General features: G+C 34.8%; 1 protein-coding gene across 1 annotated transcript; it reads right to left on the reverse strand.

Moving 5' to 3' along the window:
• Positions 1–1,356: 1,356 nt before the first annotated feature.
• On the reverse strand, positions 1,357–18,050 carry LOC149785871 (U6 snRNA phosphodiesterase 1-like). Its single transcript, XM_089979850.1, has 7 exons — positions 17,882–18,050; positions 16,453–16,604; positions 12,960–13,137; positions 9,978–10,031; positions 7,580–7,685; positions 6,622–6,705; positions 1,357–2,213 (listed from the first exon to the last, which is right to left on the reverse strand). Exons 1-7 carry the CDS (start codon positions 18,004–18,006, stop codon positions 2,100–2,102), a joined length of 813 nt encoding a protein of 270 aa, XP_089835976.1. The 5' UTR covers positions 18,007–18,050; the 3' UTR covers positions 1,357–2,099.
• Positions 18,051–18,700: the final 650 nt, after the last annotated feature.

The following is an 18,700-nucleotide window of genomic DNA, read 5'->3' on the forward strand; positions in this document are numbered from 1 at the left end:
ACATTGTGAGAGTCTTAAATTAATTTCAAGCCTTGTCATTTTGTGAGTTGTTGTGTTTACATTTAATTATTTATATATTTCATATGATTATGCTGTATGTCTTCTCGTGATTATTTTTCTTCATCATCTGATTAAATCTCAAGAACCCATGGAGGCTTACTTTGTTATTTTTTCCATACACCCCCTACAGATGTTACACACGTATAAATGTATTTGCATTACATGGGAAAGTGTGCCTTGCTGGATAGTGGTAGCAAATATTGGACACAAAATTGCAATCTCCACTGGGTTTACACCCCCTACAGATGTTACACACGTATAAATGTATTTGCATTACATGGGAAAGTGTGCCTTGCTGGATAGTGGTAGCAAATATTAGACACAAAATTGCAATCTCCACTGGGTTCTTCTGAGTTATCAAATGAACAATTAGTCATGATATAAAAATCAAAGCATTCCTCAAATTTTGTCAGAGTTAGCAGTGTGAAATTTTGTTACAGTTAACATTACCCATCACTGATTATGAAGTTTAGCCTCTATAAATTACATTTAGGAAATGCTATTTAGTCACAGTTACTACTACCTATGATGGCTTAGGAAATACAGCCTCTGTAAATTACATCCAGGATATGCCATTTTGTCACAATTACTACTACCTGTGATGGATTATGAAATACAGCCTCTGTAAATTACTTCCAGGATATGCCATTTTGTCCCAGTTACCACCACCTATGTGGATCATGACGTACAGAGTCTCCGAATTAAATCCAGGATGTTCCATTTTGTTACAGTTAGCACTACCCATGATGGATTATGAAGTAACATCTTTGTAAATTACATCCAGGATGAGTTATTTTGTCACAGTTAGCACAAGCTATGATGGATTATGAAGTATTGAGACTTTGACTTACATCCAGGATGTTCCATTTTGTTACAATTAGCACTACCTATGATAGCTTATGAAGTAACGTCTTTGTAAATTAGAGCCTCAATGTGCTATTTTGATCTCATTTAATATTTGTAACAATAAGACATGTAAATAGTAAAGCTAATTAACTACTATGTAAAGTGTAATAGTAAAGCTAATTAACTACTGTGTAAAGTGTAATAGTAAAGCTAATTAACTACTGTGTTGCTAAAAGAACATTTGTTTGTCAGGGTGCATATATTTATTGGTTAATGTATCAGAGAGTGTCAAGAGAAATAGTTTTTAGACAACTATGTTACCCTTTTTAAATAGAATCATTTTTTAAATTATTATTGTTATTTTCATCATCATCATCATTGTTGCTGATGTGTAGACTAGTTTTCAAACTTTATTATGGCATGATGAATACAACAACAATAAAAACAAGATGAACATGAAAAAGTTTAATTATAAAATACAATAATGACCTGGGCTTACATTGCCTGGCAAGATGACCTATATAGACTCCCTAATGTCTCATATCACACAAGTAATGCTGTCTTTCCAAGTCACAAGTTTTGTTCCAAATAATGAGCATTTCTATCCCATTAACAGTAGGTGAAAAACAAAAACATTTCAAATCAAAGGTTGTAGTTGTAAAACACCTGTTGGTCCAATATTTAGCATTCCGATAATTAACCAACCAAAAAATACCAGATTACAATACATTCTTTGCAAAGCAACAACTCTTTTATTGGTCTAATCACATTGGTTGATGGAAATGTGCCCTCTATTCTCAAATATTCTTCTTCAATTCATAATGTCAGTCATATTTATTTCATTATTAAAAATACAAATTTGTACCATACAAAATTTGCTATTTAGATGCCAAAAGTGTAACACGTGAATGTACAATTTGTACTTGATGTAATTTTTACTTATCTGCACAATGACTTCATGGACAAACTTTTCAACTTATACAGGTATTTGATGATTCACAATATGGATGATGTATAAAACCAGTGTAACTTAAATATTTTCGTTATAAATCTTTCACAAAATAGTCTTGTACAATTTTGAAATATAGAATGATCACCGCTGGAAAATGGATTCAAGTGACGCTGTCTTGCTGACCCTGAGGATGTTTGTCAACAAAAAGATATGGCACTGTGACAACATACTTATCACATCATCACGTATCAGCAAAACTTAAGCAGAAAGTCTTATTGCCAGTTTTACAATGCACTTCCTCAACATCCACAAACCTAAAGTCTGTCTCCTTCTTGAAAAAATCAGCTAACAGGGTCTGAAATAAAATTCACATGATACAATATAAACAGGTTAAGAAAAGAAGACACAGTCTGGTCTCATATTTCCAAATTCCATTTATAAAATAAGTACTTTGAGAAAATGCCATGAACAGAAGCTGAAAGAAGTCACCAGTAATAGTATGGTCTGAATGCAAAGCATACTTTGCCTAGATGGATGGCAAAAGATACAAAGAGAAGTGGAGAATAAATCAAATTTTAAAAAAAAACATCAGGTGTAGTACTTCTTATGGTGCATCTTATGTAACAAATTATTCTGCTTTAATAGTGTCTAAGAAAATGTGTGTGTGTGTGTGTGTGTGTGTGTGTGTGTGTGCATATGTGTGTGTGAGTGTGTGTGTGCATGTGTGTATTTGTATGTGTGTGTGTATGTGTGTTTGTGTTTTGGATTCTTAACTTAGCATTGACAATGTCTTAGTCATACTGCTACAATGTCTGCAGTGTGGCAGTTTATAGTGATGTCTAGCACTGGGGCATCATGCCGCAGACATGTAGCATGATGTCCCACCCAGTCACATTATCCTGACACTAGGATGACCAGTCCTAACACTAACCTCTTAATGCTGAGTGCCAAGCAAGGCATCTGCAAGTACCATTTTTATAAGTCTTTGGTATGACATGGCCAGGGATTGAACACGCAACCTCCCACATCCAAACTGGACACTCTACCCATTAGGCCACCACAGTGGTCCATACCAAGTTACACATGCAACAACAGATTACAAGAAACTGATCTAAATACACTGGTTAATGTAGGTCACTGGACTGCAAAATGATTCACAGTGACCTATTTTTGAGTTATGGGTGCAGTACTCTTCAGGCCACATTTACATCCCAAGTTGACAGACTCTACTGCAATGGTTTCTGAGAAAACCATTTAAATGCAATCATTATTGTAGGTCACTGGTGGAAAATATAGTTCATAGCAACCTAGTTTTTACAGAAAGGTGTAGTTCTCATCATCATGCATTTTTCAAATGTAGTATGCTTCTGCAAGCAACAGTATCTGAACAATTAAGCTAGCTGTTCAGCCTAATCTAGAAAATGAGCTTAATGTAAAGGCAAGAACAAAGTACTTAATGAAATACAGGTCACGGTGACCTGGTTTTCATTAACAGCTGCAGTATTACTCATGTTGCAATAACATAACAATATATAGGACAATAGTGCCTGAAAAAATTAGCTAAAAGCAAAGGTTAACACAAAATGACTGGATTGATAATACTGGTCACATTGACCAAATTTAAACTGTAAGACATAGTTTCCGAATGACACATCTAAATACCAACATGTGACTCAACAAAGCATAGTGTCTGAGAAAATAAGTCAGATGCAAACCCTAACAATGACAAACATACAAAAATGCAAAAGTTAAACAGAATCACAAGGCAATAAAATAAAGGTCATGGTGACCCACGTTTTGCAGCTGGACATATTATTTCTCTAATGCAATTTCAATCCTAGTTATTTGACTTCACAGGAAATAGTGCCTGAAATAATGAGATAATTTTAAAAAGATGAACAAAAATGAATGAATAAAATATAGGTCACAATGGCCTAATTTTCTCTGAAAAGTGTATTACTTTATATGACATATTTCAGCTCCAACAATTAAAACTTGACAAATAACAGTGACTGAAAATACGACCTAAATGCAAATCTTGAGTGTCGATGCTGGAAAGTTGGACAGACATACATCATTGCTCCATAAGTTAAACTGCTTTGCTATCTGGCCAAAAATGTACTGGAAGTTATTAAACAGTTAAATAAAAACAGCCCATACCATTCCATAGGGTAGGACAATTACCTAGCCCAACTAGAATGGGTCACTAAAAATCTTTGACAAGTGAAAACTTATGTGCCAAATTTCACATTGAAAAACTAAATTTATCTAGTAAAATGTTTTTTCACGAATACTTACCCAATCATAATACCTTAGGAGGACTACTACCTCAAAATCCAGCCCTCTCAGACAAAACGTTTAGCTAAAAGTTATCTGCCCACCTAGGTTGCAATCAGGCAGAGTGATCTCAGCTTGATATAGGGATTGGTGACAAAACCCATGAATGTCAGTTACTACTGGAGCATAAGGCATGCTCTGTGTGTGGATGCAAATGTGGGAAGGATGGGAGGGTGTATGTGTTTTATGATTGGGTAAGTATTTGCAAAGAAACATTTTATCAGAAAAGAGAGTTTCTTCTTTAAACACATTACCCAATCATAATACCTTAGGAGAACAGGTAAGAGGTGGAGAGAGGTACATCCCTTTAACCCAAAGATGCATTACCTGGTTCCCTGAGGTATGTGAGGCAGCTTCTAGGTAACCCAACAGAAGACTCCATCTGTTGGGGAGTGGCTTTGGAAAGGGAAAATATTCCCTCCTGTAAATCCACTTAAGTCTTGAAGTCACATCTTATGAAGCTGTCCGACAATTGAGAAAGGTGACCTGTTGCATCACGGCTATTGGTCCAACCAGATTGAGTTGAGCACTTTGGGATGATGTATCTATGATATAAAAACTGGAGAACGTGGACTCCTATGTCATCCTTTCCCTGTCTGAGAGGTAAAACTAGGCATAATCTCCCTCCACATAGTGGCTCGATCATTTTGAGATGACACTTCAAGGCTGGTACTGTATCCTGTAGACAGCCTTTAGTGGAAGTGTCCAGAGTAGACCATAATTTCAGTAAAAAGATCTGTTTACCCATGGATGGAAGTCTGTTTTTCATGCATTTCTGCACCTTGCCCATGGTAAAATCTGTCAGACAATTAGAGCAGAACATATAAAACTGCTGCATCTCTGCACCTGTCTCTTATTATTGAACACAGACAGTGCAGAGCTATGCCTTATAGCATTACCTGGACAACAGCAGACAAATTTTATCAACATAATTCACCATACTATATGTATGAGGTTCAAGGGCAATCCATACAGGTAAATGCAATGAAGCATGGTGTCTGGACTCTAAATATATTAGCAGAGAAAACTCACCTGTATGTAGCCAGTCATTGTTGAATTATACATATATTAAATTATACATATATTAAGAATTTTCTATAGGTCTCAGGACTTGCATGTTAACATAATAAAAGTAAATCCTGAACTTACTTGTGAAGTTGCATCGTCTACCCATGAAAGTACCTAAGTACAATTCAATGTATAAATGACTAAAATTGTAAAGGCAGAACTTTGTCGACATGGAAAGATAGACAAAAGTTGGAAATATAGATGGAGTATACTTTCCTTTTCAAGTGAGAACTCCTCCAACTTTTATCAACATTGATTCTAGCTTTTGCGTGGTCTCTTGAGGTGAGAGTGCTTCTCGGCACGAGTGGAAGCAGTAACTAGGATATTCATGAGTTTTGCCACCTCTATATCAAGGAGAGATCACTCTACCCAACCACCACCTGGGTGGACAGATAACTTTTAGCTCTTTTTATCTAAAAGTTTTATCTGGGAGGGCTGTAGTAGTTCTAAGGTATTATGACTGGGTAACGTATTTAATGAAGAAAACAGAAAGCTCAGACCCAATTTTCCCTGCAAGTCCTTGCCTAACTAGTCAGTCAAAATTGGAACTGTTGTCCCCATACCATAGCAATGAAGACTTTGTACATGCTTTCTGCAGGTAAAGTTGATTGATAAAAATATCTTCACAACTGTTTTCCCAACTGCCATATTAAAGGTACTTGTTAAGCTGTACTGGCCAATGTTTGGTTGTATATGCCTTTGTTTGGTTGTACAGGCCTTTGTTAGGTTGTACAGGGATATGTTTAGTTGTATAGGCCTATGTTTGATTGTATAGGCCTTTGTTTGGTTGTATAGGCCTTTGGTTGTACAGGCCTATGTTTGGTTGTATAGGCATTTGTTTGGTTGAATAGGCCAATGTTTGGTTGTAAAGGTATTGTCTGGTTGTATATGCCTATGTTTTTGTCCTGGAGCATTACAACCAGATTTGGGTCAATAAAACTGATCATGATCCTACAGTCTAGCAAATTGAGTACCCTTTGTAAGACATTTCTATGGCTGTTTATCCAACTGTTGGAATTACACAGTGCTTTCAAAGAAATCCATTAGTGTTTGATTTAGGATACTAAATAACAGACAATTCCATTAGTATTTGATTTAGGATACTAAATAACAGACAATTCCTTGGATAAAATAAAATAACTCTTCAATATTTCTCTAGCATCTTCTATTACTATCAGATAATTAAAAGGTAGCAAAAAGCTAAGAAGAAATCAGAGCACCAGAAAAACATCATGCAAACAGATAAGTGATGGAGTGTGGTTAAACACAATTTTAATTAAACAATGTTGCAATTAAACATTACTTCATGTTTTTCTTTCATACCTGTCGAACTTTTATCACTGCATACAATGTCTTACCTGCAGCGAGTCATTCACCTTCTCTGTAATTTTTGAGGTCACATCTCCAAGGCACCAACCAATACTGATGTGGAACAACGGTGGCTAATAAGGAATAAGGATGAAGTTGTTAGTAGACAATCAAGAATTTCTCTGTTATTAGCAAGTATTCAAAAATCATGCCTCAGATTGGTTGCAAAAAGAGAAGAAATATGAAACTTACAGTACAGAATGTGTAAATTCTTGGAATCCAGACAGTGAAAATTAAGTAATTTTACAAGAGGAAATTGTTATCTGCTGTGATCCCATGGAGAAATGTTATTTGCAGTGGTCTTCATTCAGAAAAGTCATCTGCAGTGCTGTTCATAAAGCATATATAAAATAGTCATCTTTAGCTTGTCTTTAAAAATTGATAGCTTACTATATATAAATAAATCTAATGTTAAAAGCAGTGCTATAATGGGCTATATTGGTATACGAAAAGTTTTTTCCCTTTCTTTCTGTAATAACATAAAAATGTATTTCTTGATAAAATCAAAGTATTGAAAACATTACAGCAGTATGGCAGTTAATGGCCTATTCCATGGCAGCATGGCAAATGATGGCCTATTCCAGTACAGTATGGCAAATTATGGCCTATTCCAGTGCAGTATGGTAAATGATGGTCTATTCCAGTACAGTATGGCAACTGATGGCCTATTCCAGTACAATATGGCAAATGATGGCCTATTCCAGTGCAGGGAACAATTGTATCAGTTCACTTACAAAACTCTATTTAACAGACTTAAAAATTTAATATCAGAAAACTATTGAGTCCTTCTAAAGACCAAAATTATCATCAGAATTTCTCAGACTTCCATTCTATAACATGCTTTACATTTTACTCCACTGAGTAATCAGGTAAATTCTGCTTTTTTGTGATGTAGAGATTTATCAATGAACATGAAGAAAATCTTTTTCTTTTTTTTGTTCTGATTACATTATAATATGGTGGTAGTTTGTATTCCTTAAAACATTTATCCACTGCAGCTACATATTCTTCGTAAGTCTTGCAACCTGAGCTAACTTCTACAGCCAGAAATGTTCTGTAAGATAAAAATAAATAACATTCTAGTAAAGCATTATAGAAAAACATTGATAACCATATTTATAGCTTATAAAATGAGTTCAATCGAACGGTACACACCAAAATCTTCCATCACATAATGTGCTGGCAAATCTGGGTCAATCCTGTTTGTTAGGAGTAATCAGCAGAAGAAACATTTATACTGGTTTGTCAGTGTATTATGCAATGGAAGATCAAGGTCAATGCTGTTTGCTAGGTGTAATCAGTGGAATAAACATGTATACTGATGTGTCAGTGTATTATGCAATGGCAGATCAGGGTCTATGCTGTTTGTTAGGAGTAATCAGTAGAACAAACATGTATACTGATCTGTCAGTGTATTATGCAATGGCAGAAAAAAGTCAATGCTGTTTGTTATGAGTAATCAGTAGAATAAACATGTATACTGATCTGTTAGTGTATTATGCAATGGAAGATCAAGGTCAATGCTGTTTGCTAGGTGTAATCAGTGGAATAAACATGTATACTGATCTGTCAGTGTATTATGCAATGGCAGATCAGGCTCTATGCTGTTTGTTAGGAGCAATCAGTAGAACAAACATGTATACTGATCTGTCAGTGTATTATCCAATGGCAAAAAAAAGTCAGTGCTGTTTGTTAGGAGCAATTAGTAGAACAAACATGTATACTGATCTGTCAGTGTATTATGCAATGGCAGAAAAAAGTCAATGCTGTTTGTTATGAGTAATCAGTAGAATAAACATGTATACTGATCTGTCAGTGTATTATGCAATGGCAGATAAAGGTCAATGCTGTTTGCTAGGAGTAATCAGTGGAATAAACATGTATACTGATCTGTCAGTGTATTATGCAATGGCAGATCAAGGTCAATGGTGTTTGTTAGGAGTAATCAGTAGAATAAACATGTATACTGATCTGTCAGTGTATTATGCAATGGCAGATCAGGGTCTATGTTGCCTGCAGTTGAACTCGACTTATAAAAATCTATACATAGTATTCAGATGCTGGTTCTCCAGACTTATCGACTGGACTAATGGAATGTGTCCTGTATACACATCTTATTGTGCATTAAACTATTGGTGATTCAGACAACCATTTATCATAACATGTGCATCTCCTGATTAATCAGAACAAACATATTGTAGTAAGAAAAAATACATTATATTTATATATTTCCAAGTTCCCTTCACTTGCAACTAATTAACTCAATTTCCATACCAAATATCTTCAACTCAACAAAACTAGTTTTGTAGTACTGACCTACATATGAACCTCTGATTCAAAAAGTGACAACATTATCTCTTATGCTAGAAAGTAAATTCCTCTACACTGTCTAGTGAAATGGTCATCTATTATGCTAGGGGCCCCGAGTGGCCGAGTGGTCTAAAGCGCTCACCGTTCCGGATCACTGCCATCTCACCTCTGTCTGCATATGTTCGAGTCCAAGGCTCGGCTAGCGTGGGTACATGGGAAAGCCTGCCAGTAGCTTCTCGTGGGTCGGTGGTTCTTTCCTGGGTTTTCCAGGGTTCTTCATCCACCAGTTATACTGGCCGCCATATATGGCCTATCTTGTGCTGAAAAATGGCGTTAAACCCTACAACAACTACAACAACATCTATTATGCTAAAAAGTAAATTCCTCTCCACTCTCTAGTGAAATGTTCATCTCTTATGCTAGAAAGTAAATTCCTCTACAATGTCTAGTGAAATGGTTATCTATTATGCTAAAAAGTGAATTCCTCTCCACTCTCTAGTGAAATGGTCATCTCTTATGCTAGAAAGTAAATTCCTCTACATTGTCTAGTGACATGGTCATCTATTATGCTAAAAAGTGAATTCCTCTCCACTCTCTAGTGAAATGGTCATCTATTATGTTAAATAGTAAACTGGGGGCCCCGAGTGGCCGAGTGGTCTAAAGCGTTCGCCGTTACGGATCACTGCCATCTCACCTCTGTCTGCGCCGGTTCGAGTCTCAGATTCAGCCAATGTAGATATGTGAGAAAGCATGCCAGTAGCTTCTCGTGGGTCAGTGGTTCTTTCCGGGGTTTTCCCGGGTTCTTCCTCCACCATTAATACTGGCCGCCATATATGGCCTATCGTGTGCTGAAAAATGGCGTTAAACCCCACAACAACCACAACAAATAGTAAACTGATGTTTCATGGCATTATTTAGCAAAAGAATAGAGTGGTATATACATGTTCAAAGAATATAGCTCTAAACAGGGAGTTTGGAAGGGAAATGCGGAACAATGAAAAACGTCTTTCAAAGAAATGAGAAGCAATTGTAATACCTTGTCTTTTCATCATTGGTATACAGCTTCAGCAACTGGAGTTCACAAGCACAGCTGAAAACAGAATTCAAAGAAGGTTTGTTCAAACTAACCGAAATTAAATAAAAACTTATGGCCAACAAATACTGAGGCAGAACTCATTAAATCATTCAGTTTGTTTGAAATCATCTGTAAACACATTTCTATATCGGTGAAGTCATCTGTAAACACACTTCTGTATTGGTGAAGTCATCTGTAAACACACTTCTATATTGGTGAAGTCATCTGTAAACACACTTCTGAATTGATAGTCATCTGCAAAAACACTGCTGTATTGGTAGAGTCATCTGCTGAATTGGTAGAGTCATCTGTTAACACACTGCTGTATTGGTGCAATCATCTATAAACACATTGCTGTATTGATGGAGTTATGTTTTTTTTCCACAGTTCTTTTTATTAATAATAATTCAAACTTCAACTTTTTACCATCCATTCAAAAGGGATAAAACTATAAAGACATAATAATATGATGGTCTTTTGGGGTTGTATATTTTACAAACCAAAAAGACAACTGGATTAGGGCCCTGGGTGGCAAATTGATCTTAAGTTCTTGCCTTTACCGATCATTACCATCTCACATTTGTCTGCGTAAGTTCAAGTCTCCAACTCGAGCAAAGTGGTTGAAAGAGAAAGCATGCCAGTAACTTCTTTCCAGTGTGTCGGTGGTTACTACTGGAGTTCTTCTGGGTTATTCCTCTACCAATTTTACTAGTTGCCATGTTTCTTTACAGTCACTGATCAACACTTGTGAGTACAAAATTTTTAGTAAATTTTTCAGTACACCGAGTCTGCTTTAAATGAAATCCTGTTAGGTAATTATTAGAAATGAATATCTAGTTTTTCAATACACACCCGCCTGTCAAAGAAATCCCACAAGTTATATTATAAACAATTATTATCCAGTTGTTACACATATATTTAATTTGTATTATTTCTTGGCTTTTCCTAATGATTATGTGCTATATAACTTTGTTTTTTGTACCTGACCTTGTCCAAAAATTAAGTTCCCTGTGTACCTGACCAGTAACATTTATTTTGCAAATAACATAATGCATAGCTAATATTTCACTATGAGTGTGAATTAAATAATCAGATCATTACTACTGGAGGTAAATATATTTATTTGCGTCTGGGTCTAGGTCATCAGATTTCCACTGGAAATTCCTAAACTTGTTGACAACTTTTTTAGAGAGGATACTGACCTATTTCTATTATTGTTTCATTTTCTGTATTGTTATGTATAATTTATATTATTTGTTGGCTTTTCTTAATGATAATGTTATATATATATATATATATATATATATATATATATATATATATACATATATATATATATATATATATATATATATATATATATATATATATATATATATATATATATATATATATACAGGACTTGATCTTGTCCAAAATCAAGTTCACTGTGTACCTGACCTGGAACATTTATTTTCTAAACAACATAATACATAGCTGATATGTCTCTATGAATGTGGAATAGATATTCAGATTATTATTAATGGTAAACATGTCTATTGTCTTGATTCTGACCCTAGAAACTTCTAGAATGACATTTAAGTGACAAAATATTTCCAAAAAGCGTTACTTGTGACTTAGGTTCAATAGACAGGTATATAGTCTTATTTATCTACGAATTACACATTCTTGCCTTAGTCTTATTGTTGTGTTTAGTTTTTTATTTTGGTGGATTAATTTATTCAAATTACTATTCACTGGAAATACAAAATGCACATCAATAATATTCTTGGACTGGAACATTACTTTGGAATTCTGGTGAATTCAGACAACATTTTTTGATTATACTGTGATACACCTAAAGACTGTTAACACATCATCACAATCCAGGCCACTGGCACATTCACATATTCAAAAATACAGGCAAATCAACTCATTCAATATTGGAATTTATTTGGAATTTGAACTTGCGATACAATTTATAATACTATTTAGGATTTACTGTGATTCATCAAAAGCTTTGGGTGTAGTTGTAGACTCAGGTGATTCATCAAGAGCTATGGACATAGTTGCACTCAAGAAATATCATACACATGAAATAAATATAGCACCAAAAAGGGGCGTAACTTTGGAAAAAATAGAGATCATTATTTGAGACTGAGTACCAAAGAGGGACATATCTCTGGACAAATGCATCAAATGTGTGTTGACAGACTGACATGTACATTTTAACCTTATGTCAATAATATCTGCCAAGTTTCAACATAGGCCATGGAAAAATGTAGGTATTGTTGCACACAAATGTTTCTGGATGAATCAGTGTATGGGATAGAAGGGCAAACCTAATGTTACATGCCCGGCCAAATTCATAAAAACATTCTTTTAATTTTTTGGTTATTGCAAGCTGCAGTTTAAGAAATACCACTTTAAATAAAGTACAGAATTAGCTACCATACATACCTGCATATAAGTAAAATATATTGGAAAACAAATAAAAGCTAGAAATGGGAGGGGTGGGCTTATCCATGGAAGAAGGTCTAAACTTGAATGATGTTAAGTTTTCTTATTGATTACAGGTATATATTGTTATTGCAGATTGCTGAAGATGACAGCACATGCCTAACCTTAAACCCCAGGAACTCTGTACTGAAATCCTGTGTGAAGATGACAGCACATGCCTAACCTTAAATCCCAGGAACTCTGTACTGAAATCCTGTGTGAAGATTCTATACAGATGGCCCAGCAATAACAAGATTTTTCAATACGGCTGAACTGAGGTGTCGGTTTATGAGTGGGTCACATGCTTTTTAAAGTTTTGCCTATCCAGTTTGTGGGGTCAGGTCATATGTGAATGGCCTTATACGTGACTGTATCTAGTAATAAGCCAACATTATTGCTGGAATGTATGCATGCTCTTGTGGCAAACTTGCCTTGCACCATATCGTTTAACAGACTTTGTAATACCTTTGAAGCTGTGCAAATTCTTTCCTGAGAGAATCTATTAATGGCTCTATCCAATGGTGTCGTATAGAGACAGTTCTGGACAAACTGATGTGGTAGTCTGTCATTGTTTTAAACTCCAATGGTTGTAAAAGCAGAAACAGCTGTTTCTGGAGTTCCAAGAACCGCTGGTCAGCCTCATCTATAATAATATAGCAAACATGCATCAGTATTGGAAAACTTTTTTTAGTCTGATAAGTCTGGGTCAATATTTAATGAAAACACAGCATCAATTTATAAAATTTTGAGTTTTTATTGGAGACTTTCAGTGGAACAACAAATTAAAATCCAATTTCTGATTATGTAATTGATCAAAGTGGACATGGTTCTTATTTGTACCTGAAGTGAACAAGGCAATCAAAATTCATTTCAATTAAGTAATAAATTAAGTGGCTGATATATTCAAGGTCTGTTATGTTTCTGCCTGACTTCATTGCAAAATCAATAATAATCAGTCTGAAAAGAAAAATTAATTCAGAGAAAGAACTATTATATTAAATACTGTCAGGCAATGATTTAGCACTCAATTTAAATGAGAGCAAGCTCTGGAACAGAATACACCTTTACAGTTCTGAAGGTGAACCAAATAATTAAACAAGTCTGAGGTTTTAAAGGATAACATTTTACAAGTACTAGGCCAAACAGTGCCAACATATCTTAGGTCCTATCATGCAAATAGTGTTTGGGGTAAATGAGTAAACTTTGAAGCTAGTTTTATTTAGCAACACAACTACTGCACCTACATATGGAGAAAATGCCTGAAACAATATAACATGTGTCTATGAAAATGTCTCTTGTGAAAATGATCCACTTGAAAGTAACTGCCATTTCTATCATTCTTTGTTCACATGCAGTGACCATGCAACTTCTAACATGTCTCTAAAACAACCATGTCATCAATTTCAGTCTCAGTGCTCTTAACACAAAATTTCAGGAAGAGAAGTCCTGGACTCTTCACTCATGGAACTCACGTTCCCAGCCTATATCTAAGAGTACCTGGCATAAATTTGGGAGCCCCTCACTTTCAAAAGGGTAGAAAGTAAAATGAAAAAGCACATATATTAGGATTGAATTTTTATAATTTATACTATCACACTACAAAGAAAATATTGTTTCAGTACATTGAATTTTAATTTTAAACATTACACACTTAAATTTATGGAGTTTTGTTTTACTCCTACAGCAACACTAAAAACCAGACCCATCCCACCCACACAAAAACAATACAACAATAAAATTGTCAGCAATTAGTTTCAATCCCAAATGATCACTAGAATTTGGTGTAGATTTCTCAAGAAGTAAAACTGCAAATCCATTCCTGCCAAAGAAACTTACATGAGAAAACACCTGACATTGCACTCAATTGTATATATAAACATGAATTAACATCATTAAATAAGGCAAAGAAGGAATGAAAAAATTCACCAAGTATCATTTGTAAAAAGATCTAAGAATAAAATATATTAATTAGTAAACAGTGTAAGATGCCCTACAAGCTGACCCTATGGAAATAAGGTGGGATATAAAACATGGCCTCAGTAGTAAAAATGGATACCACAAATAATGTACCTAAATATATACAGCTTGAGACAAGATCTGAGCTATTGTCAAGATGAATTCATGTACACTTTAGGTACCCATTTTCAAATATCACCACCCAAACAGAACTTTCACTGTTTGGTGTTTTTCTTCTTCCTTTCTGTTGCTTGATTTTAATCACAAGTCTGTTTCCCAAAGAATTAAAACAGATTTTGCAGACTCATTTTTGTGAGTCAAAGTATTTTTCTGCACTGTTTTAAAAAGCTTCTACTGATACTGCAGTGCTAAATAGAAATCACACATTTTTTATTAAGGCATAACGATGTTTTGACAATACTGTCCAAATTATAGAAATCACACATTTATTATTAAGGCATAACGATGTTTTGACAATACTGTCCAAATCATAGAAATCACACATTTATTATTAAGGCATAACGATGTTTTGACAATACTGTCCAAATCATAGAAATCACACATTTATTATTAAGGCATAACGATGTTTTGACAATACTGTCCAAATCATAGAAATCACACATTTATTATTAAGGCATAACGATGTTTTGACAATACTGTCCAAATCATAGAAATCACACATTTATTATTAAGGCATAACGATGTTTTGACAATACTGTCCAAATCATAGAAATCACACATTTTTTATTAAGGCATAATGATGTTTTGACAATACTGTCCAAATCATAGAAATCACACATTTATTATTAAGGCATAACGATGTTTTGACAATACTGTCCAAATTATAGAAATCACACATTTATTATTAAGGCATAACGATGTTTTGACAATACTGTCCAAATTATAGAAATCACACATTTATTATTAAGGCATAACGATGTTTTGACAATACTGTCCAAATTATAGAAATCACACATTTATTATTAAGGCATAACGATGTTTTGACAATACTGTCCAAATTATAGAAATCACACATTTATTATTAAGGCATAACGATGTTTTGACAATACTGTCCAAATCATAGAAATCACACATTTATTATTAAGGCATAACGATGTTTTGACAATACTGTCCAAATCATAGAAATCACACATTTATTATTAAGGCATAACGATGTTTTGACAATACTGTCCAAATCATACTCTAGAAAGCTTTGATTACATTCGTGATTTACATAAACACTGCTGCAACAAATTAGGACATCATTTATTTGCCAATCAATTGCTGGTGCTTACACACAGTAGAACATTGTTTTTTTTTTAAGTATGCTGGAGGTAGATTCTTTTTCACAAGATAATTGCAAAGACAAGGATTAATTAGTCACAATAGTTTCTTTACTGTTTACTAAAGTCTAGCTCTTAGCTATTGTGCAGTCTGGCCATGTCTGACCAGAATATGAAATGAGGGCATGTCCAAGGGGAAAACTAGGCTGATCATGGGAATGTGTCACAGGGAGAAATGGCATGTCCTCTGCGAATTTCACACATATCTGACCCAGACACTTGGGTTCCTGAGACCCCTGAGTTTGAATATTTTTGTAAGGAAATGATCTATAATCAATCCATAATATGTCTGCTATACACTGATGCAAACCACGGGTGAAAATCTGCTGCAATTTATTTTCACCTGTATCTGCCTGCAACAAGATTTCTTCATTCCAATGAATATGTTATAATGACAACAAGTCATCAACAAAAGAATGAAACAAGCTCTTACACACCAACAAAAGTGCATAAATTGATAAGTGACTGGGTTTGGAAGAGCTTTGATTCAAACAGCACGAATGGTCACATTGGGTCAACTTTCTTAAAAATGACTGGATGTCAGTTTTTGTATATTCATCTAGATATGAGAAAATCTTATCACAGGCAGCCATGGATAAGAAAGGAATACAGCAGATTTTTGCCCATGACTTGTGACAATGATCTGCAATAGTACAAACATGGAATGTAAACGTGTGTTGCCCAGTTGCCTGCCTCATGTGGAAATGACCTAATCCTCCCTTCGTGTAATTCTGGAATGTCTGAACAGTCATCTTTCTTCTTTGAAAACATCTGCTTAATGTCATCCGGCAATGGAAGACTGGAACGCTTTCTGCCAAAATTTAAAAATTATATAATTATCATCATACATAATTATACTTTACATATAATAATTGCTGTTTTAATTAACAAGGCATAAAAATATATGTACTGTAATGATTGCAAAGTTTTTATAACATGACAAAAAATATATGCAGAGTCTGGAAATGGCATCCAAGGCAAAAAAATTAAAATAGATCCGAAATGAACAAAAATTATCTTTTGGACAACACTGATGATCGATCGATGATAATCGTATTGTTATTGAACCAGTGAAGCCTTCATCATCCAAAGATGAGGTAATGGTAACTCAAGATAAAATGTATTTTGTGCAGCCATTGCTGAAAACACAGCTGGCTATGTTTTAAAACAATAAATTAAGTTGAGTTCAGAATGTGACAGTGAAGACACCTTTACATTTTGCCATATATGTACAGAAGCTATGAAAAAAACTCATGATGAAAAGTGTGCAAAAAATGATAACAGTACACTGGCAAGGCATGCTGGGTTGCCAGAAATCAAACTGCTAATTGAAGGTCCACAACAAGGCAGATTTGAATGCAGGTTTGCAAAACATAATTTCTTCCAAACAAGGCATAGCAGTGAAAGTGCTACTTAAGTGTGTACACTGACTGAGTGTAGATGACATCCTTTTTTAACATTCAAATCTCTTCTTAATTTAATACACAACTTGGCGGCTGAAGAAATTGATGCCATTGGCATTTTGAAGAATTCTGCCAATCAGTTTGACTTGGCTACTACCTGTTCAGAGTTACTAGAGAGCCTGTCAAACGTTGTTGAGGATAGTCTTATATATGACCTGCAAAATTTGTCATTTCCAACAGCAATGGCAGATGAAAGCATTGACATAGCTTTCAATAAACGCCTTGTCATATGTGCTCAGATTATTCTGATGACATGCAACCATCAAGATTTTTTTAACAAATATAGAATATTCAGATGCTTCTGGCCAGAGGATTGCCTTATTGGCCTTAGTCACATTATGTAACTAATATATTTTGTTGTGTATTTAAACAATATGATTAATTTTTTGAAAACTACTGAAAACTGATCACTGGCTTGAATAAGATTCATAGGTTTGGATTTTGACTTTTTTTGGGGGGGGGTACCGTGATGAGTCAAATGACTTACATAAAGCCATTTGTAGATAAAACACACACACACACACACACACACACACACACACACACACACACATATTGGTCATTTCGAGCACCGATAAAAAGGGGAGGCAATTCGTCCTTCATCCAAATCTTTCAAGTGGCTTACTTTTGTGACTGCTTGCTTTCGTTCTCCTCCAAAGGTCTCTTTTGAGCAGGCACATTCTTGCTTTGGAGCTCAGTCTGCGTGTCTTCCCCCTCGTCAGAGCTGGATTCGGAGTAAGAAACCAGCATTGTAACTTCACTGCTAGTTACCGACCGACCATTTTGAATTTTGGGATCGGGAGATTTCACGTTTGTGTAGCTAGGGATTTTTTAAAAATAAATATCAGAGCCAGATAGTTCGAAAAATTTCTCGTTTTACTAAACTATACTGTAATATTTAGAAAAAGATATTTTGATGATAAAAAACAAAGGTGGTTCTAAGGAATATCGATGATTTTCTAAACATTGATCGGTCCCTTATGGCCGGGTCACTAGATTAACTAGTATTAAAACCGGAATAAATTTATTTACCGGAATAAATTACGGAAGAAGAACTATTTGCCGGAATAATTGGGGAATACAAAGTTTTTATCTTTTTTCAAGCAGATTTTGGCTTAGTTTTTAACGCAGTAAAAGTACACAACTATTAAAAATGTATGCATTTGAAAGGGAAATTTAGGTTACTGAAGCATTTGCAGGAAAGGATGACATATTTAGTAAAACGGACTCAGTTGCTTACGACAGTGTTTGCTTAGACGTGAAATCTGAAATGTGAAGATAGTCATGGCTTCACTTCTACTATTTCGGCAATTTGTTTCAAATACAGTGATCAACAATTAGAAGCTCAAATAAATCAACAATTATAAGCTCAAATAAAGCTAAATGTATGAGTACTCTCGCGCTAAGGTAAAATAGACAAAACAATAGTGAGGCTGTCAATCAC

This window comes from Sinohyriopsis cumingii, chromosome 13, assembly GCF_028554795.1.
Source record: "Sinohyriopsis cumingii isolate HCF-2022 chromosome 13, ASM2855479v2, whole genome shotgun sequence".
In the NCBI taxonomy this organism is placed as follows: domain Eukaryota; kingdom Metazoa; phylum Mollusca; class Bivalvia; order Unionida; family Unionidae; genus Sinohyriopsis; species Sinohyriopsis cumingii.

Coding starts and splice junctions, on each gene's coding strand:
- LOC149785871 (XM_089979850.1), bottom strand. CDS start 18,006: ATGCTGGTTTCTTACTCCGAATCCAGCTCTGACGAGGGGGAAGACACG. Junction 13,138..16,452: donor AACACACGTTTACATTCCAT/GTTTGTACTATT, acceptor ATATTATTATAG/ATGAGGCTGACCAGCGGTTC. Junction 10,032..12,959: donor GAATTTGCACAGCTTCAAAG/GTATTACAAAGT, acceptor TTCTGTTTTCAG/CTGTGCTTGTGAACTCCAGT.